Source organism: Perca fluviatilis, chromosome 5, assembly GCF_010015445.1.
Source record: "Perca fluviatilis chromosome 5, GENO_Pfluv_1.0, whole genome shotgun sequence".
Lineage (NCBI taxonomy): Eukaryota > Metazoa > Chordata > Actinopteri > Perciformes > Percidae > Perca > Perca fluviatilis.
The window spans coordinates 29676102-29699164 of NC_053116.1; the positions used below are offsets into that span (position 1 = coordinate 29676102).

The 23063-nt window shown below is 40.5% G+C and overlaps 1 protein-coding gene and 1 long non-coding RNA gene across 7 annotated transcripts in view; both read right to left on the minus strand.

The window, feature by feature from the left end:
• Positions 1–269: 269 nt before the first annotated feature.
• Positions 270–2703, minus strand: LOC120559594. Its single transcript, XR_005639328.1, has 3 exons — positions 2624–2703; positions 1148–1242; positions 270–575 (listed from the first exon to the last, which is right to left on the minus strand). It is a non-coding gene; the product is annotated as an uncharacterized LOC120559594 (long non-coding RNA).
• A 3984-nt stretch (positions 2704–6687) lies between these two features.
• mib2 (MIB E3 ubiquitin protein ligase 2) overlaps positions 6688–23063 on the minus strand; it is a 49122-nt gene continuing 32746 nt past the window's right edge. For all 6 annotated transcript variants that reach the window (XM_039801705.1, XM_039801703.1, XM_039801706.1 and 3 more), the window contains 6 exons: positions 14970–15096; positions 14570–14827; positions 11885–12063; positions 11445–11638; positions 11178–11243; positions 6688–9526 (listed from right to left, as the gene is read on the minus strand). In XM_039801705.1, coding sequence (XP_039657639.1) covers positions 9285–9526; positions 11178–11243; positions 11445–11638; positions 11885–12063; positions 14570–14827; positions 14970–15096 — 1066 coding nt within the window. In that variant the 3' untranslated portion in view covers positions 6688–9284. The remainder of the gene's footprint in view (positions 9527–11177; positions 11244–11444; positions 11639–11884; positions 12064–14569; positions 14828–14969; positions 15097–23063) is intronic.

Consider the following 23063-nt stretch of genomic DNA (forward strand, 5'->3'; position numbering starts at 1 on the left):
ACACCTTCTCAAGGTGTGATCTACAATGTTTCAAGACATTCTGATGTTGACAGCCTAGTACAAGTCAGAAACACACTGAGTTCAGTCCTTGCTCAACCAATATGTATCTTTTGAATAACATTGATCCATGAGATAATATGCATTATTTGAATGTAGTGAATTTCAATGTGACACTGCTCTTTGGGAGATGAAATTGTCTGACTGCATTGTAAAGTGAGCATTCTTCAGCACCAACAGTAAGTTCCCAGGAAACAGTCTGTGCCTGAATAGGGTGACAAACAGTTCATCATTAGCTTACTTTTGAGGCTCTGGACCTTCTTGAGCAGCTTTGCTCTGTCAAGCACCAAAAGACTTTCTGAAATACTTTAAGTATACTCAAGCTTCTTGGAATACTCAAGTTTGAGAGCGTAGATCAATCCCATCAACAGCACACATGCCTTGGTTCGGTTTCCACACACGTTCAGCACTTTGTTTCCCTCCATCGCAATCAACACATCTTCTGTATGCTCCTTGGCTGCAGGATTATGGATCACAAGCACTTTCATGGTTTAGTCCATGTTGTCCTCATTTTCATCCTCCATGTTAAAAAAAGAAACAAAAATATGCACTTTTAAGTTAAGGACAATAACAAGATACTATCCCAATACATTTATTGATCATGTTTTCTTGGTTAAGCCAAATCAACCCAAGTAGAGTTTGTTTTTAATAATCAGCACCTCAATACAATTCAGTGACAAATTAAAACTGTGACTTTATTGCCTATTTCTCACCTCAAATGTTTTTAAAACCCTATTTTAGTAACTGATTAGCAGTAATGTGAGAAAGTTTGCATAAAGTATGTTGGTTTAAAAACCTGCATTATTAATATAACCAATTTACATTATGATTTTAATTGTGGATAGACCTCCTGCCTCATTACAAACTAAACTTACATTAGAAGGGGTGGCATGTCTGTCCCATAATGGTGGCTGTGCCAAGTATCCACAGTTTCTATGTAATATATATATATATATATATATATATATATATATATATATATATATATATGTGTGTGTGTGTGTGTTATCAGAAATTAAACAATTGTATCAGGGCAATCCTATGTGTAACCATGTGATACCTTGAATTGATCGATCATTTAATAACATACCTAGCAATCTTGGATGAGATCTTCTTGATGTTCCCCAAGGTACTCAATGAGGCGACAAACAACTGCATCCCTTTTTCTCTCTCGACACATTGGGACTGTGAATAGATGCATTTAGTGATTGACATATTTCTACAAATTCTTTACACTTATTAAAAAAATAATATATATATATATATATATATATATATATATATATATATATATATATATATATATATATATATATATATATATATATAGTACAGGCCAAAAGTTTGGACACACCTTCTCCTTCAATGTGTTTCTTTATTTTCATGACTATTTACATTGTAGATTCTCACTGAAGGCATCAAAACTATGAATGAACACATATGGAATTATGTACTTAACAAAAAAGTGTGAAATAACTGAAAACATGTCTTATATTTTAGATTCTTCAAAGTAGCCACCCTTTGCTTTTTTGATAACTCTGCAAACCCTTGGTGTTCTCTCAATGAGCTTCATGAGGTAGTCACCTGAAATGGTTTTACCTTCACAGGTGTGCTTTGTCAGGGTTAATTAGTGGAATTATTTCCCTTAATAAAAAGCAAAGGGTGGCTACTTTGAAGAAATCTAAAAAATATAAGACAATGTTTTCAGTTATTTCACACTTTTTGTTAAGTACATAATTCCACTATGTGTTCATTCATAGTACTGATGCCTTCAGTGAGAAATCTACAATGTAAATAGTCATGAAAATAAAAAGGAAAAGGCATTGAATGAGAAGGTGTAAACAAACTTTGGCCTATACTACACACACACACACACACACACACACACACACACACACACACACACACACACACACACCTCATTTACAGTGTATTTGTGTATTGTAGTTAGCGTATGCGTGTAACAGAGACTGACCGGTTGTTGCACTGCTCTCACAGTTGAGTTCACCCTTTTTTATCCACCCCTATCTCAATTGTACTGCATATTAAATAACAAACGGATTTGGTAAGATGAAAGCTGAGTAAGCCAAACTTTATGTAGCTAAGGTTGGCCTAAAATATATTTTCTCAAAAGCAGGTAATGTCGGGGCTTATCAATACTATTAGGTAACCTTACTGTATCTATCCGGCTACCTAGCTAACGTTAGGTGACATTACCTGTAATGTTAGCTAACAGTTAGCTTACATTTAGAGCCTACATGGTTCAGCCGTGAAAGCAATAACGTTACATTGTGACACTGTCAAATGCCACGACAGGTAACGTTAGCTAGTTTGAAGTAACGTAACTAACATCTCTTCCAACAATCTCCACATTGCTACGTTTTAGTAACATTAGAAGCTAACGTTAGCCTTTCAACTCTGGCATTAGCTAGCTAGCTGGCACTCGGTAGCTTGCTAACTTTTAATGACAGACTGCCATTGAGTAACTTGTAAGCCAAATATACACTCTAAACCAACCATTAAATACGTTTATTACACACAGCAACCTGTTAAAAAGGAATCTTACCTTAGCTAAACCGAACAGCTTGACTCCAGTGTCCCGCCAGTGAAACGATAGATCTTGGCCAAGAACCAACTGCAGTCAAGCCAGCCTCCACTTCAAAATGAGCGGTCAAACTAGCCACCCCTATATTTCGCGGTGCGCGTATACACTTGCTATTACGGTCAAAACCGTCAAGACCGTCAAAACTAAAAACAATTTAGCAATTTCCCATTCATTTATTCTGTCTGCCTGCCTGTCTGTCTGTCTGTCTGTCAGAAAGAGAGAAAGAAAGATTTTAGCACACATCACAACCTGTCATTGCATGATATGCTGAATTCCAAAATAAGAGCCCCCCCAAAACTCATATATACGCTGTTTTGTCTACACATTCAGAAAATTATAAAAATAAAAGTCCTAGCTTCCACAGACCAATTTCACCTCAGATGGAGAGGACTCCTTCTCAATGTGTGATCTACAATGTTTCAGGACATTCTGATGTTGTTTTCCAAAATAAGAGCCCCCCAAAACTCATATATACGCTGTTTTGTCTACACATTCAGAAAGTTATAAAAATAAAAGTCCTAGCTTCCACAGACCAATTTCACCTCAGATGGAGAGGACTCCTTCTCAATGTGTGATCTACAATGTTTCAGGACATTCTGATGTTGTTTTCCAAAATAAGAGCCCCCAAAGCTCAAATATTAGCTGTTTTGTCTACACATTAAGAAAAAATCATAAAAAAAAAGTCCTAGCTTCCACAGACCAATTTCACATCAGATGGAGAGGACACCTTCTCAAGGTGTCAACTACAATGTTTCGGACATTCTGATGTTGTTTTCCAAAATAAGAGCCCCCAAAGCTCAAATATTAGCTGTTTTGTCTACACATTAAGAAAATCATAAAAATAAAAGTCCTAGCTTCCACAGACCAATTTCACATCAGATGGAGAGGACACCTTCTCAAGGTGTCAACTACAATGTTTCAGGACATTCTGATGTTGTTTTCCAAAATAAGAGCCCCCCAAAACTCATATATTAGCTGTTTTGTCCATACATTCAGAAAATCATAAAAATAAAAGTCCTAGCTTCCACAGACCAATTTCACATTAGATGGAGAGGACACCATCTCAAGGTGTCAACTACAATGTTTCAGGACATTCTGATGTTGTTTTCCAAAATAAGAGCCCCCCAAAACTCATATATACGCTGTTTTGTCTACACATTCAGAAAATCATAAAAATAATAGTCCTAGCTTCCACAGACACTGTGCGTGATTTGAGGCTAGGACGGAGGTTCACCTTCCAGCAGGACAATGACCCCAAACACACCTCAATCCAATATTAAATCTGTGGTCAGACTTAAAGATTGCTGTTCACAAGCGCAAACCATCCAACTTGAAGGAGCTGGAGCAGTTTTGCAAGGAGGAATGGGATGATGTAGATGTGGCAAGCTCATAGAGACTTATCCAAAGCGACTTAGAGCTGTGATTCCCGCAAAAGGTGGCTCTACAAAGTATTGACTTTAGGGGGGTGAATAGTTATGCACATTGACTTTTTCTGTTTTTTATTTCTAAAAAATAATTTTATGTATATTTTTCTCATTTCACTTCACCAACTTAGACTATTGTGTTTTGATTCATCACATAAAATTCAGATAAAAAAAACAACATTGAACTAAAGCCTGTAATGTAACAAAATAGGTAAAAAGCCAAGGGGGGTGAATACTTTTGCAAGGCACTGTACATGCAATACACCTTGCACAGTCACATTCTTGTCTAATTTTTGAATGTGATGATACAGATGTACTAGTTTTGCTGCTATACTATTCAAGCAAAGGGATGTTTGGATCCTCAGCAGTGTTTATGCACTCGGGACATGGCCTTAAGGAAAGATTTGTCCCTAGCTGATCGCTCAGAAGCTTGGAGCAGTGCTTTGTGATTGTTTACCTGCATGACACGCCCTCACAGGTTGTAACACCACAAGCAGTTTGTACAGAATTGGGAAGGCCACTGCCCTCACTGAAGACCCATCTTTGTAAGTTACAGGCAATTACTAAATGTGGACTCTTTGGTAGCCTGGAAGAGGCTTTGCCTGTGGCAAGAAGGTATGCCCTCCTTCTGTATGGCCAAAAGAAAAAGTTGGTTGGACATCCAACCTGGATGTGCTGAGGTACAGATTAGCATCTACCAGAGATTCGTCAGCAGCAAATCTACCCCCAACAGAAGATGCTTTCCAGCATGTCTTCATGCTTTCCAGCTTTCCAGAATGTCTTGATACTTACTGGGTCACACTATGGGGTCGTGTACTATAACCCTCAAGTGGAACTATTCTTTGATAACAGGGCGTTTCCTTTTAAAGTGAATCCAACATCATATGTAATTAGTCTCATATTTGACATTTTGACAGGCTTTTATTTTGAAACTACACATCAGAATGTCTTGATACTTAATGGGTCACACCAAGGGGTAGTGTACTATAACCCTCAAGTGGAAATAGTCTGTGATAACGGGGCGCTTCCTTTTAAATTGAATCCAAAATCATATGTTCTATGCCTCATATTTGAGACTTTGACAGGCTTTTATTTTGAAACTATACATCAGAATGTCTTGATACTTACTGGGTCAAACTATGGGGTTCGGTGTACTATAACCCTCAAGTGGAATTATTCTTTGATAACAGGGCGCTTCCTTTTAAAATTGAATCCAAAATCATATCTAATTTGTCTCATATTTGACTTTGACAGGCTTTTATTTTGAAACTGTAAATCAGAATGTCCTGAAACATTGTAGATCACACATTGAGAAGGAGTCCTCTCCATCTGAGGTGAAATTGGTCTGTGGAAGCTAGGACTTTTATTTTTATAATTTTCTGAATGTGTAGACAAAACAGCGTATATATGAGTTTTGGGGGGGCTCTTATTTTGGAATTCAGCATATCATGCAATGACAGGTTGTGATGTGTGCTAAAATCTTTCTTTCTCTCTTTCTGACAGACAGACAGACAGACAGGCAGGCAGACAGAATAAATGAATGGGAAATTGCTAAATTGTTTTTAGTTTTGACGGTCTTGACGGTTTTGACCGTAATAGCAAGTGTATACGCGCACCGCGAAATATAGGGGTGGCTAGTTTGACCGCTCATTTTGAAGTGGAGGCTGGCTTGACTGCAGTAATCTCAAAGACAGCCTGATGCTTTGTTTATAGACTATTTGTGGCTGGCTGTTTGCTATTTGACCTATCTACTCCTGTCGATAAAGTATAATAGGGTAAATCCTTTAGTGCATACACTTGTAGCTGTTATGTATCTTTGTAAAAGTCATTGTAAGTCGCAAGCGCACGACCCCCACCCCGCATGGAAAAAAAGTGGGCTCCCCCGAAGGCCACGGTATAGCTCGAACACTGCAGTCCGGGGAGCTTGGAATCCCTTCCAGGCCCAAGCAGACAACAGACAGGTAAGCAGCAGACTGCTGCAAAATATAGCTACATCTCAGTATTTAAAAACCCTTTAAAAGCACTTGCCTACCTACCTAAAAGCCAGAGATGATCCCATGTGGCAGCCATAATGATACAGGTGCTTTATATAAGCTCAGCTAATGAGGGGGTTTGGTCTAGTTAAGGTGCGTTCAAGAACCGACAGGGTGCAAAGTTTACTGCACACACCACTACATAAGCAGCCGTGGCTGGCCTGGGTCCTCCCGTAACGTTAGCTGTTAGCTAACGCGTGTTAGCATGCTTGCGTTAGCACTAGTCGGGATCCCTTCCCCGGCTGTCTCAATTCTTTTTGCGAGTTACTAACTTGAGTACTCTATATTATTTAATGCGAGCACATGAATGTAGAAATGACTGAAAATGCCCATCCCTACTACGTTAGCTGTGATAGAAATTTATGAAACTCAACGCTTAGCTAGCTACCTGTTAGGAGGAAATTAGCTAACCCTGCGTCCTTTTGGTTTGGGTTAGCTTGGGATCACACTGGGATCACTTCACCCGTCTGCAGTAAGGCTACATCTATGAGACAATTTCGAAATTTCCCTTCAGAACATGCTAAAAAAGTTGAATAATTAAAAACACATAAAAGCAATCTACACCATGTCCTTAGAAAACAGTTCCATATTTATTGCAAAATATTTTTGTACAGAATAAAACTGAAAAAACATCAACAGAGGAGGAATGGACAGTAAGGCCAACATCATAACTCCAAGAGCTGAACTGTACAAACACCAATAATAACATTTGCTGCTTTGATAGTTTTTATACATAAATTGTTTCGCGCCCTCACAGCGACCTCTTTAAGGGGGAGAAAAAAAGAATTCAAACATATTCCCCATTTTTCTAAAACTTTATTGCCTTTGCCTGTAAACCCATCAACATAGAACACCAATGGACAATCCTTAAAATGTTGAAATTTCTGTAAGAAACTTGTCCCTTGATTGATAATGTTTCACAAAATACAAATATATATACTTGTAAAAAGCTCCAAACGATATGGGACTGATAATATTTTAGAAGTGTTGTTTCACTCGTCACTGAGAACATGAGAGAGCACTACAACTAAAGTTAGAGGCTAACACCATTAGCTCAACTTCTAACACCAGTAACCAAGTGTGCTGAGAGAACACTTCTTATTTTGAACAAAATAAAATGTGAATGTTTGCTTTTAGTTTACTTCACACTGCTGGAATAATTGAACCCTCACTTGAGCTTTGAGGGGTTTAGCATAGTGCGTCTAGATAAATTCGGGCGTGCATGCCCATGCACATCCTCATGCGATTTGGCACAGATGTAAAAGTTCTTTCCTCAAAGTAAAACTCGTGGTAAACGCGTCTCAGTCTCTTCAGCTCCTTCTCTTACATCTTTTTTTCTTTACACATAAAAAAGGCAGAGTGAGACAGGATACATTTTTCTTCCCCGACATTCAAATGTACATCTTTAACATTGGCTCTCCCAAACTTTGGGATCTAACGAAGACAAAAAAAAATCCTGTCTCTGGAAGTTTATTATATAAAATTAAATTAAATAACGATTAAAATAGATAGGATTTTTTTTTCTCATATGCATAAGCCCTTCAAGAAAACACAACACACCAAAACATTAAAAAAGGACGAAGGTGATGTACAATCCAGAAGAAAAGGGGGTTTCTTCTGAAAGGACTCCATTGGGAAGGTAGACGTGGAACTACAGGTGCAACACAACAATGTCATGTTTTTGCCCTTCTGATTCTATATTATACAATAGATCTGGTGGACGAATAACAAAACACGAGTATCCGCTGCTTGTTGGGGTCTCTACACCAATTAGATGACAGACAGACTGTGGTCTTCAGACACAAACAGGCTGACCAACACAATGCTTTTAAGTTGACTGCTTCTTCGGCTTTTTTTTTTTGGAGGATCATGTCAGTTTTGTTGCAGAAACTATTTTTGCAAACATTAATTTCACTTATGAGTGACATTTTAAAGGTTGATAAAGTGAATTGTGAGACACTCACTATGCACAACTTTATTAATAATCTTGTCTTTCAGTGACCCTCCAGTAAAATGATCAGATACACTGTAGCTCTGTAATGGTGTGTGTGTGTGTGTGTGTGTGTGTGTGTGTGTGTGTGTGTGTGTGTGTGTGTGTGTGTGTGTGTGTGTGTGTGTGTGTGTGTGTGTGTGTGTGTGTGTGTGTGTGTGTGTGTGTGTGTGTGTGAGAGAGGGGGGGGGCGCTCTTTAACCTGTTATGGATATCACAAGTGTTTTCAATGATCTGATACCCTGAGTAGAGGACATAGGCTTGGGGTGAAGTTCAGTAGAAACAAAAACACCAACTAAAAGAAAAGGACATTACTAAGTAATACCACCTTTCACACATAAATAAAAACCTGTACTGATCGGTACATTAAAAACCACAAATGTAACCAGAGAGAAATAAAACAACGACAAATCACCCATGACAACACAGTCGTTTTCAGCTTTACAATATGCATATATTCATGCATATATATAGTGTGTATTTCCCCTTGCATACAGGCAAGTGGTTGGGGACTATATAGAGAGCCTTTAGTTATACCAACTCCCTCTGCAGAGACTAACACTGATTATTAAGAGACTGGTACAAATCAGAGCAAACGTAATTCACAGGACAGGCTGAGGGGCGAGAAGAAGGGGACTGATTCTGTGCAGCCTTGTAAACAGAGGAGGCCAGACAGCCAGAGAGGATGATGGGTAACAGACATCCACTTAAAGCAGCAAAGATAGGACGGATTACATGAGGTGGAGGCTGAGTGGGAACGAAGAAAAGAATAGGTGGGGGGCCTTTTTCTCCCAGCTTACCATCGAAGTACTTAAAGTGGCAGCATCACCTCACAACTTTGCCTCGTCTGCTTCCCGTTGGTCTCAGTGGAACATCAGTTCTGACGCCGAAAATTAAGTTTACGTTATCGTCATGTTTCTGCCTGCACTGCTCAAGAGGGAAACTACTCAAAATGTAACAGACAGTGGACTCTCAGCGATGTAACACAGCGTCTTATGTTAAAGAAACCTATGGGCTGAGTGAGTATTTGACAATGGGTGGGGTGGGGTGGGGGGGAGGGATGAGAATGAGGGTGTGACTTCAAAAAGGTACTGTAACAGCTGCCCACCCCCACTTCTCTCCAGCCCCCTCCGACATCCTTTTGGGGGTTTTAAGAGCTGAGAGGACAGAAAAGCTCAGACGAATAACTGGATGCGCTCGCGGATGGTCTGCCGACAGATCGGGCAGGTCTTGAGCGCGGCGCTGCAGTCGATGCAGGAGGCGTGTCCGCACTGGAAGACCAGCTTGATGTGGTTGTCTATGCAGATGGGGCAGGTGATTCGCTCCTCCATCTGACGGTAGCGAGACTGCAACTGCTCCAGCAGGTTGTGCTGCTCTGAGTTCTCGGTGCCGGGGCTGCAGTCCACCTCCGTTTGGTCTGTGGACCAAACATGGATGATGTCAAACCAATGAAGAACTGAGTTGACAGACTTAGACAATAACTGTAGGTTATTGTTTTCTGATGTTAATAGAAGTCAAATGTATGAAAGCCGTGCAAGATGAGACTGTCCTGGTGTTCAAAGATAATAAGGCTGCATAGCAGTCCCTCCAGGATTTCACGATGTCGCCAATTCACGCAAATTCAAGCTGTATACATTTTAACATCAATGTACGCTGTAACGTTTTTTCACTATAAAGTCACTGAAGCGGCTGCTGTTTCAATCCTGTCAGCTGTCTGCAGCGGGCGGGGGCTGCTGCTCATACAGTCTCCCCCCCCCCCCTCTGCTACTGACACGCGCACACACAAACACACACGGTGGATGCAGGAAAAAACCGGAGATGAGACGACACGATGACCTTAACTGAGGACAGCTACGCTCTTTATTGTAAGTGCAATGATAAGTTAAAGTCCAATAAGTTCTTTATCAAACCGTATGAATGTGTGTCCCAGGCCAGGATAGGACATTAACTAACAATGTAAAGATCAACAAGCCACTGACACATATTCATTCAATAAATTATAATTTTTTGTCTGAAATCCACCAGCCATTTTCATATTATACCAACATTTGCAGCATCCTGAGCCTTTTTGGTAAGGTTCCTAGGAAAACTCAGCCCAGGATGGTTTTATTCTCCCCAAAACAAGTTTCCTTTTTTTATTTTTAAAGAACTATACAAAAAAAAAGGCAACTTTTTTTTGCAACTTTCACTGTCTCCCGCAACTTCATTGCAACAAACATACAAAAGACATTTCATTTTTTTTCCTCAACCCAAATTTATTTTTTTAATTTTTTAAATTTCGAGGCGCAGCACATTAATCACCAAAAGGCCGCGAAATCCTGGAGGGACTGGCATATACAGCAACTGACCATGGATATAGCATGACTCAAAATGTCTGACAATGTCATTGGTGGCTTGCTTTAACCCTTGTGTTGTCCTTCGGGTCCCAGTGACCCGAAGGACAACACAAGGATTATGTACTTCCCTTTACTTTGTTGAGAATTGCTCTCTAAACAAGGGTTAATACAGCACCTTAGTTCTTGTTTGTACCGCATTTTGGTCAGCTTAAACTGTGTTTAAATGTGTTCTAGAAATAAACTTTACTTACTTACTTTACAAGAAACAGGGTTTAGAGAGCAATTCTCAACGAAGTAAAGGGAAGTACATAATCCTTGTGTTGTCCTTCGGGTCACTGGGACCCGAAGGACCACACAAGGGTTAATCTACCACTCAAGACTGCTAACACAGAAGTCCTGGGATGTTCACACAAAAAGTACACAGTGCATATGGGACTTTGAAATCATTCAAACTCATGAATAAACATTAAGGCAACAATCAGTTGCAACACTGAAAGCAAAATTTAGAAAAAGAAATGCAGATAAATTATAACATTAAAAAGGTTGCTGTTTTTAAAAAACAAATAAACCCAAAAATAAAAGCTGTTTAGTCACTATTAGGCTCATCGTTATGTTGGACAAAGGGATATTTCTGTCCCAAACATGAGTATATACTTATAGAAGACCTTAATTGTTTTTGTCCTTTTCCTAATAACATATCCCAGATAACAAGAAAAAGAGGATTCTTCTTACCTTGTCTAATTTTCTTCGTGATTGTGACTTGGCATTTGATGCATTTCTTCATTCGATGGGCACACTCTGTTTAGACAAGGATCAGGTCAGCAAAGAGATACAGAAGCGATACAAAGAGAATACAACAAAAAATGCACCTACAGTATAAATAATTTGTCCACGTTATTTAACACACAAACCAGTTATTGTATCTGCCTATTGATAACAGTGTGGCTTAATCAATGATGGCCATCACAGAGTCCTCCACTAACTCCAGTCTCCACCCACCTTCACAGGCCACGCTGTGCTGGCAGGGGCAGAAGAGAACCAGCAGAGCCAGCTCGGAGCAGATGAGGCATTCGCTGGGCCCTGGCGGTGTGGGAAGAACCAGGTTGGTCATGGTGTTAGGCGTAGTGTGGACCCGCCGCAGGCTGGCGCTGCTCAGGCCCTGTCCACAAGTGATGGCCTGCAGACGCTGCAACCTGATAGACAGCACACAGCAGTGTTTCATCTCTAAAGCTTTTTTCTGTAGCAGCGGATTTCTGTTCCTCTATACATTCTAGTTCACTTGCATGTAATAAAAAAAAAAAAAGGCATCAGCAGTTTTAAACACAGCAGTATGAACGTGGCGTTAAAAATCTATTCTTTGGTTTATCAATCCAACCTTTTTAGTAATATTATTATCCAAAGGCATTATGGATGTTGGCACTGCTTTTACAGACATCTACCTGTGTTTCTCAGAAAAGCTCTTGATGAGCTGCAGAATGGTGCTGTCTGCCACCAGGTCCAGGGGACTCTTTCCCTTGTGGTTGGCGTAGTTGATGTCGGCCCCTTCCTGCGCTAGAAAACAAGCGATAGCTGCGCCAACACTCAGCTCGATATTCCCCAGAAGACCTGAAGCGCTCAGCTGTGGATACACAGGATGACAATGGGAAGAGAGGAGGGGAAAGACAGAACAAGAGAGAAGTTGCAGTCAAAACAAACACGATTTTGAGGTAGACCTCCACAAACACACATACTCTCATTAAGGCTAAGAACGGATCTTGTGGAAATAGTAGTTGAGAATACATTAAAAACTTAGTCAAGGACAGAGATTATAGTGAGCACAAAAAAAGGAAATGGAGGTAAAAACCAGTGCGATCCAGCTAAGGCTGATACATAAACCCAAATGTAATCAGCACTGAAGAACTCTCCCAATAACTCATCTGCTAACAATAATGACCAAAACAGCCCTGAGCACTTAAGTCTAGCCACCTTCATGGTGTGTGTGTGTGTGTGTGTGTGTGTGTGTGTGTGTGTGTGTGTGTGTGTGTGTGTGTGTGTGTGTGTGTGTGTGTGTGTGTGTGTGTGTGTGTGTGTGTGTGTGTGTGTGTGCGCGCGCTTGGCAGGTGCCCAGGATGTTGAGTGGAGCTGCAGTGTTTGCGGTCATGTAGACTGGAAAGGACGTACTTCATTGGTGCAATGATATTAACAACAACTGATGTAACAGTCATATAAAAAGTGCTGCACAAAGCATGGTGTCAAGGTCTCTTAACGAGGAATATTAAACTAGTTCTTGTGAGTAAATGGCTCTCTGACAAGCGTGACGGCGATTAAAAGGGATGCTGTGACATTATAATTCTGATCTTCAGCAGCGGGTGGATACAGTTACAATGTTACATTGCAGGTGTTTAAAGCTGCTCTAATGAATACTTTTTTGTAAATTAGCAATGGGTTAGATTACTAAATATACTGTAAGTGAGAGGTGTTGCTCGTAGTGATAACTCCACAGAGAATTACCACGTAACTCTGCAGTTCCCCTCAGCTCTACTAAAGCATTTTAGTATCTTTCAGCTCATTGTTTTGGTTTTATGACCCACAACTTCACTGCGAAAAAGGCTTAGCAACACCCAGTGTCTGCTACCTGCTCAGCACCAAACAGCAGACAGACACAGTTAGCAGCTAGCTGGTATACATAGTGGTGCATTTAGCAGCTAAGGAACCAGATATTTCCCTCAGGAGTTGGTGGCAACAAAAACAGAGCTAAGACTAAATCAACCCAGTAGACCATGGGTGTCAAACTCATTTTCCCAGAGGGCCACACTGGAAAAACAGAATCACACCGAGGGCCTACGTGATTTTGTTACTGCATGTCACTTTTTTTAAAAACATTTTGGTAGCTTTTTTCCCTACATTTTGTAGTTTTTATGGCTTTCTCAGACATTTGTCATCTTTTTGTAAATTTGTTGCTTTTTCCGCCTTTTTTATTACGCTTTTTGTCACATTTTTGTTGACGTGAAGCCCTACAGAAGTCATCAAAAAAGAGTTCCTTAGCCATCATAGAATTTAGCAAAACTATTTTTTTAACAACAACCTGTTTCACAGCCTGAAAATTCTGTGGGAATTTCTGAGTCTCAGAGTCGGCAAATCTGCCAAATTCTGCTTTGAATGTCAGGTAGCTGCAGTTTAAATAAACACTTTCCTGTGTTTTTGGTTTGGCGCACAACTATGCGGGCCAAAATGTATTGTGAACCCAAATTGATATACGGGCCGGATCTAAATCTGCAACGGGCTGGATTTGGCCCGCGGGCCTTGAGTTTGACACATGTGCCGTAGACTAAACAAAGACCTTTACATTCCTTCCCTCTGCTTTTGTTTACCATTCCCTACCTGCTTCAATATTAGGTCCGTCCTTATCCATCAAGTCTTTATTTACCTTGCTATGAGTCTGTTGAAACTGCATGCATTCATCCTTTTTTCCCCACTTTTAGTCTTAATCTACCTGCCTTTTAGTGTCTATTTACCCATCATTCCATCTATATTTAATCCTCTTTGAATGTTTCATGTAGTCTTCCTTTGGTCCTTTATTTGCGTAACCATTCTTCTGTTTTTGTTTACACTCTCACCAGTCTCAAGTATTTAGACGTTATTTCACGTCTTTTCATTGTGTTCACATCTTTTGAAAGTTGTGTTGTCTGTCTTCAGCTCATTCAGTCCTAACAATACCCATAATTCAGTGGTAATGCATCACACAACAGCTGTCGTTTCAATATAACTCCCTCCCATTATGAGGTGAGTAATGTCAATAATCACAAAATAATATCACATATATAATAATATCATAATTAAGTATCCTGAATGAATAAATAAAATGTATACTATTTGCTGTGGCCTGTATGTGTAGGCAGCCATATCGTCAGCATGCTTTGTGACCTAAAGTAGTGAAGCTTACTTTCTTCATGTGTACATATATTATCACGACTTTAACAGAAGAAAATCTGCCAGTTTGAGCTTTTTAATCATTTCTCCCCTAAACCAGACAAAAAATCCAACTCTAGTTGCTCCCCTTAGAATAAACAATACTTTAAAATGGAAAATAAGGAACAAGTTCAAAGAACAAATAAACAACATGCCACCTCCCCGTTTGTTCTCACCCTGCAGTAGAGCGATGTGGAGCAACCCTCGCTGCTCTCCTCTGTGCTGCTGGTTCCCACGGTGGGACTTAGCATTACATTGGCCAGCTGCGGGCGGAGGAGGGCAACGTGCATGGCCGTGTCACCGTCCTCGTCCTCCATGTTGACGTCGGCGCCCTCGGACACCAGCAGCTGCACCAGGTCGATGTGGCCCTGCGTCACCGCCAGCTGCAGCGCCGTCTGGTTCCGGTTGTTGCGGATGTTGATGTCGCAGCGTCCCTGTGGAAGAGGAGGTGAATGAAATGTATAAAACTATGGTGGTTGCGTACTGTACTGCAACTCCTGTTCTCTATTAATCTATGCATACACAGCAGCAAAATCATTTTAAAACGACTCTGATGTGTTACTGTCTTCAGCTTACCTCCTTGATGAGGATCTCGGCGACATCGCGGTGGTTGTTGAGGGAGGCCAGATGCAGTGCAGAGAAGCCGTCCTCCTTCTTTACATCCACCAGCTGCCGCGCTCTGGCCAGGATCTTCTCTGTTGCCCTGCCGCCAGGACAAACAACACAAGACTCACACTCCTGAAGGCTCATGGCTATATCTGTAATAGTTGCTCCAGTGCTTTTTACTGTACTAGTCCTCACTTTAAAAAATGGCCGGCTGCTGAATGTTGTTGTTACCACAACTACCTCGTGCCCAGTAGTAGGGAAAAGGATTCTGATATTTGTTGTTGAGGCGAATATTAATATTCTCTTATTAAATGTGTTCCTACATAAAATATTAAAGAAGTCACTTTCATACTCATATCTTGATTTAGGCTTAGTATTACATACATGAACCTGATGAGACACAGTGACAGTGCATATACAATAACACCGCTGCAATCTAAACAGAGTATATACCTCTCAGAATATCATCCTGTGCCACAGTGTACTTGACATAAGCATGGACAGAAATGCAGCAGCTTGTACAACGGTTAAAAGCCGATCTAACAAGGTAACAATGAGGCACAACAGGCAGCCACTTCTCACTAAACACAGCCAACTGACCTCTTGATGTACAACTAACCCTTTCTTCCCCTACCCAAAGTGGTACAGGTAAATTGTTGCTTTAATCCTTAATATTAGATCACTTTTATCCTTGTAGCTTGCCATCATCATATTCAGTATTCAACCACAGTATGCTATAATATGGACAGAATATCACTATCAACACCCCACAGCTCGACACAACTGAGAACATTACGTTCAAATCTTTCCCGGTCAAACATTTTACCCATCATGTTTTGGCATCCATCTAGTTTTGTCAGATAACAGCATGTTATCTTTAATGTGAGGAGTTCTCTGAAGGATGTCACCACATTCAGTAAAGTGAGAGTATTACAACTTATTTTGTGTGATTCAGGCAGTACGCTGAAGCTGCAGTGTGAGGCTGGGCTGCACTGTCCTCTGCTCTGTAGCTGAGCCTGCTTTATGACGTGTGAAATTGAAGCTGACAGCCCATAGCGAGCACCCAGGAAGCTGGCATGCCACCATGAAGGCTTTGGCACGACGTGACCCAACCTTTCTATGAATGTAAGGCTAATTTTAATGTTAGCTCTGCTGGATTTCACTATTTAGACACACTGGTGTTGCTGAGGTTTGATAGATAAGGCCGGTGTCAGTTTTTCAGATCGATTAATATATCAGAATGAAGGAGACTGATGAACAACACACAAGGGATGCTTTTTGCTCCCAGCTGAAAGGGGAATGCCACATAAATTAAGAATTGCATTATGTTATGTCCATGGCCTTGGACAGAACATGAGCTACTCTCTCTCAAAGCTAGAAACCAGAGAAATAACTCTCAAACTTGTGATGTCATCAAGTACAAAGTGTGAAGCTGCTCCATAGACAATGAAAGGGAGACTGATTTTGTGGACCCACAATGTTTTTTTATTTTTTAAATAAATTATTATATATATTTAAAGTTTTTGTGGCAACGCTGCCGAATATCCAGAAGTTAAGAACAACCTTTGCTGAGTTTTGTTGGTGACCATGATGTTGTGGCCCTCCTCTCCACGGGGTTCGGGAAAAGTTAGATTTTCCAGCTCGCTCCGTTAGTGGTGAAGGAGTTGGCTAAGGCCAACGCTAGCGATGCTAAGCCGACGTCACAACCAAACGTTAGCGATTGGTTATGGCAGATCCAGAGTGGCTCTGGGCAGATCCAAATCAATTCAATTTCAATTCAATTTTATTTATAGTATCAATTCATAACAAGAGTTATCTCAAGACACTTTACAGAGAGTAGGTCTAGACCACACTCTATAATTTACAAAGACCCAACAATTCCAGTAATTCCCCCAAGAGCAAGCATTCAGTGCAACAGTGGCGAGGAAAAACTCCCTCTCGGGAAGAAACCTCGGACAGACCCAGGCTCTTGGTAGGCGGTGTCTGACGGTCCCGGTTGGGGGTGGTAGTTTTAAACTTCAACAGAGTACCCGCCTTCAAGGAAGTTAACACTTGTAAATGGAGAGTGGCCAGACTCTCTGGACAAATGAAATGTACCAGAGTCTGGTAGGACCAGGCTAGCTTTATATAACATCTTATATAACATCTTTCCCAATTCATTGTCTATGGAGCAGTTCTCAGACTTTACACTTGAGGACATTACACATTTGAGTTTTAGCACTCTAGTTTTTTGGATTTGGGAGATATTTTTGGACCGTCTTGGACAATAGAAATAATATGTATAATTATTTTGAAAATGGGCGTTTCCCTTTAACATTAACTTTTTGACTTCCATCATTTAACTGACAGACAGCTCCTTATTAATAAAGAAAACTACTAGAGGGTGTAAATACAGTGCAGAAATCGGGCAGAACATCAATACAATTCAGACGCAATGAGTAACCAATACATGTGATATTCAAGGAAAAATACAACCCAAACTGAGACTTTACAGCTGGGGCACAGATGACTGTATTTACAATTTCTTTTTACCTTTTACAGTGCCTTGCGAAAGTATTCGGCCCCCTTGAACGTTTCGACCTTTTGCCACATTTCAGGCCTCAAACATAAAGATATAAAACTGTAATTTTTTGTGAAGAATCAACAACAAGTGGGTCCCAATTATGAAGTGGAACGAAATTCATTGGCTATTTCAAACTTTTTTAACAAATAAAAAACTGAAAAAGTGGGCGTGCAAAATTATTCAGCCCCTTTACTTTCAGTGCAGCAAACTCTCTCCAGAAGTTCAGTGAGGATCTCTGAATGATCCAATGTTGACCTAAATGACTAATGATGATAAATAGAATCCACCTGTGTGTAATCAAGTCTCCGTATAAATGCACCTGCTCTGTGATAGTCTCAGAGGTCCGTGTAAAGCGCAGAGAGCATCATGAAGAACAAGGAACACACCAGGCAGGTCCGAGATACTGTTGTGGGAAGTTTAAAGCCGGTTGGATACAAAAAGATTTCCCAAGCTTTAAACATCCCAAGGAGCACTGTGCAAGCGATAATATTGAAATGGAAGGAGTATCAGACCACTGCAAATCTACGAAGACCCGGCCGTCCCTCTAAACTTTCAGCTCATACAAGGAGAAGACTGATCAGAGATGCAGCCAAGAGGCCCATGATCACTCTGGATGAACTGCAGAGATCTACAGCTGAGGTGGGAGACTCTGTCCATAGGACAACAATCAGTCGTATACTGCACAAATCTGGCCTTTATGGAAGAGTGGCAAGAAGAAAGCCATTTCTTAAAGATATCCATAAAAAGTGTCGTTTAAAGTTTGCCAAAAGCCACCTGGGAGACACACCAAACATGTGGAAGAAGGTGCTGTGGTCAGATGAAACCAAAATCGAACTTTTTGGCAACAATGCAAAACGTTTTGTTTGGCGTAAAAGCAACACAGCTCATCACCCTGAACACACCATCCCCACTGTCAAACATGGTGGTGGCAGCATCATGGTTTGGGCCTGCTTTTCTTCAGCAGGGACAGGGAAGATGGTTAAAATTGATGGGAAGATGGATGGAGCCAAATACAGGACCATTCTGGAAGAAATCCTGATGGAGTCTGCAAAAGACCTGAGACTGGGACGGAGATTTGTCTTCCAACAATGATCCAAAACATAAAGCAAAATCTACAATGGAATGGTTCACAAATAAACATATCCAGGTGTTAGAATGGCCAAGTCAAAGTCCAGACCTGAATCCAATCGAGAATTTGTGGAAAGAACTGAAAACTGCTGTTCACAAACGCTCTCCATCCAACCTCACTGAGCTCGAGCTGTTTTGCAAGAAGGAATGGGCAAAAATGTCAGTCTCTCGATGTGCAAAACTGATAGAGACATACCCCAAGCGACTTACAGCTGTAATCGCAGCAAAAGGTGGCGCTACAAAGTATTAACTTAAGGGGGCTGAATAATTTTGCACGCCCAATATTTCAGTTTTTTATTTGTTTAAAAGGTTTGAAATATCCAATAAATTTCGTTCCGCTTCATGATTGTGTCCCACTTGTTGTTGATTCTTCACAAAAAATTACAGTTTTATATCTTTATGTTTGAGGCCTGAAATGTGGCAAAAGGTCGAAAAGTTCAAGGGGGCCGAATACTTTCGCAAGGCACTGTATGATAATTTCTTCTAACAAAATCATCAGACTGAATGACAGATGCACTGCCATTAATTATGAGCCATCTCTGCCCATCTGTTTTTAAATGATGCGTCTAGATCGTGTTATCAGGTTTGTATTACGCTGTAAAATGCCCCCAGTAGTGTAGATGGAACATGAGAAATGCAATAATTTTTGCATCAGTGTAACAAGGGGCCTTTTAATGCAGCTTTAATTAAGATAACAAAGAAATGACAACGTTTACAGGCTCATTAGCAGCAGAGTGCTGATGCATTTCAAATGCATTACTGAGGGCTTGACCACTGAAAGCTTAGGCTGCTTTGGTACATGTATAGTATGGTCGGGATCTCCACTGGGTGTATTAAAAGGGATGAAGGTTGTGGGGGAGACATTGTGTTGGAGGTCATTTGTACCCGCAATGCAGCTCCGTGGGTGTATGTGTGCGTTGAAGGTATTGATAGAGGGAAATTCCTGCTTTTTAGTCAGCTCCAGAGCACCTTGGCTAGCCAAAGAGCTCACCCTTGCAGATCTGAGGTAGACACAGCCGTGTCAGTTGTGTCACCTTTGTGCCCACTACGCCTCATTTCTCTGCATTATTTCCATAATCGTTAGTCCTGTGTGTTCATGAATATTCAGACTTGGGCTGACGTTTTGGGGCAGTTTTGTACAAACACTCCTTCACGCAGCTAGAGGACATCTCGGACACACTGGCGATGACTTTTCTGGAGACTGGAGTCATTGTTTGGTTATTTGTGGGAATCTGCATCATGCTTGTTTGAAACTTGCTTCTTGATCAAAGCTTGATCAAAGCAAAAGAAAGGTACAAGTTCTAAATCTGGAAGTGACAAAATAAATGAAAAATAAAAAGGATTTTGATTTCATGTATAGCTACGAGAGTGAGAATACTGTGAAATCTATCCGTTGTGTCACACACAGTTTACTTTGTACTGTCGAAAGGCACAATGTAACTCCAGAAAGACTGGAGTAAATAGGAAGAATAGAATAAACTGTTGGGGAACAAAAGGGATCTGGTGAAAGTGAGAAAAACATAGAAGCTATGAGGAGGTGAGATTACAGGAAACTGGGAGAAATTCAAGCAAATATTCTTACCTTTCAAGTAATTACAGTAAACAGACTAACCATTCTATCCTAACTATCCATTGGCCTCTTCTGTCAAGCTGAAAAACTCCAGAAGAAATCTGGCTTCTTGCCTTGATTCTTTTCTTTCCCAGGACTGTTTGTGAACTTGGCCTCTAGCCTTCTTTTTCCATTTCCTCAGAAAAAAAAATGCGAATAAACAAAACATTCTCATCTTTCTGTCACAAAAAACAATCAAGGGCCACAGCTGCTCACAGGAACTCCAAACAGTGTCCCATCAAACAAAAACTCTACTTTTATGGATGATCTTTCCTTTCAAAGCGGAGGACAGTAAAGGAATTATCAATGGACCAACTAGGGGGGAAATCCCAGGCAGAGCTACAGATTGTACTTTGGTAGCTATAAAAAGTTGATGAACAGCAAAGAGCATAGGGAGGAAAATTCATAATCTCTCTATAAATGAGAGGAATCTATGTGAGTGTGTGTGGTCCGCCGCATGCGCAGTACAGCAGCGATGGCGGGGAGTTGCTGCATCCCTAGAGCTAGAAGGCTCATTGATTGTGGTTCATCGGCAACCGGTGTCATATGCCAAAAAGTGTCATATGCCCAAAAAGTGGTCATCCACCAAAAACGGATTGCTGTCTACCCTACATGCAAATACAATCGTACACAGACACGTTAGATGAATGCCCATGCTCTTGGGCTCTCCAGTACGTCGTTTTCTCCGGCCGATCTACACGCTGTTTTTTTTTTATTTTTTTATTTTTTTATTATTATTATTGTATAAAGTCAGGACAATAGTTTCAAACATTGTGCAATAGTAATACAACATAAATGAGAATAAAATAAAGAGTCCTTTTCCCGAGCCCATACCATACCCATTCCCATATCACCCACCCCCCAAGATAGGTCTTACATGCCGTACAAACATTCACGCACAAACAAACACGCGCTGTTTAAGAGCAGAGGCTGAGGAGACCGCTGGCTCTTAGCTCCCTCCCTCCCTTGCCTGGGGCACATCGCTATGCGCTGAGCCGCATCACTACCTGGATGTGTGACGTCTAGACGAAAAAAGGTGACACGCCTAATCTCTAGATGAGCTGCAGCCAAGCCACGCCTGATTGAAACACACTCAAAGTTAGATAAAGTTGTGAAAAAAAATACTGGGAATCAAGCAATCTGCCCGTTCCAAACAGGCACGCACTCCAAACGGGCACTGCACTAGTACCTATAACTTCTAAATAGAGTTTTGAATTTACTCCACAAAAATAAACTGTGATGACATTTGTTAACCATCAATCTAATGCCTTTAAACTGTATATAAAAAAATTGTAATTTAGCCAGAACTAACAAGGAAAACATTGTACAACAAACACAGCACCTGCACTGTATAAACGTACTATAGGCCTACTGATGATATACGACTGAACTGGTGAACTAAGCCAATCCTGAACACTATAAATCCTGTGTCTCTACGTTTGGCGCAGCAGCTGATGTCAAGCTAAATGAGTGCTGGAGAGTGCAGCCTAAACTCCCAGCACTGCACATATGACACTTGCCAGAACAGATCGGACTTTTATTAAATGACTGTCTACTGCGGCCTCCACTCCCGTTCTTTTTCCTCTCTCACTTGCAGTTATTGTCTTTTCTTCCCCTTGCTCAGTCTACTTTTGTCCACACACGGCACTCATGTACATGGCCGTCCTATAATTAGATTTGCTGTAGGATCTTTTTCGACTTGTGTATAATATGAGCTGTGAGGGGGCTGGTTCTAAGAGGTGAAGTTGGTAGGTCACAATTTAGCACTTCAAATTTTCTTTTGACAAGAAAAATTGATTGACTTACGGTCATTGTTTACTAGTTTAGTACTTGACAGACTGGCATAAGTAGATGGTGGAGTCTGCAGGCCAATAACCAGAGGACCAAGCTATGGTAATCTACTCACAGCCTGTAAATCTTTACTAACGACAATAACAGGTCTTCCACTCTTTGGAATATAAATTTCAAAGATATTATCCATCAAATTACATGAAATGAAAATCTCCAGTTGAAACCTTGAATGAAGTGGCAATGCCTCAGGGAGGAAATGTATGGTGATGCTAGTGTTTTTCATTCCTGCTTCCTTTCCTTCATGGCACCTCTTAAAAAAGAGCCAGGGACAATTTTCCATTACATTGTTTTGGTTTTTTTTGGAAGGAAAGTTCATATGAGGTCATGAAAGCCCTGGAGCAAAAAAGCAGGAAGCTCACCATGGTGTGCACTGTGAATAATAAGTAACTCAGTACTGTGAGGGGATTTCATCTTTTTTTCAAACAGGTGAAAAAAAAATAAAAAATTCTTTATCTTAGCAAAGTGATCTTCCTTACATCGATGTGATTCAAGACCTTGAGTGCACTGGAAACAATAAAATGAAAATAAATCACCTGTTAAGGTGGTTTTCGAAGCATTTTACTGTAACGATTTAATTGTACTGCTAAAAATAGCGAGATGTGCACCATGTAAACAGTCTTTGAATATTATATCTAAGGACAAGCTGCATAACTGTTGAGGTTGGTTTGAGTCGTGGGATAAAAAAAAAAGTATAAATTATATAATTTGTATAAGCTAATACGTAACATTTAGATTTTAAACTGATTAATAACATCATTTTAAAATAAATTCTGAGTACTACTGAGGACTTTCTAAAAAAGGAACCATTCACTTTTGGTATATTATCTCTACATTTCCAGGCTATTCAGGGTGTGTGGGTGCTGATGTGATGCAACATGAACAGAGGAGGACACACTGGCACACCAAAAAGGAG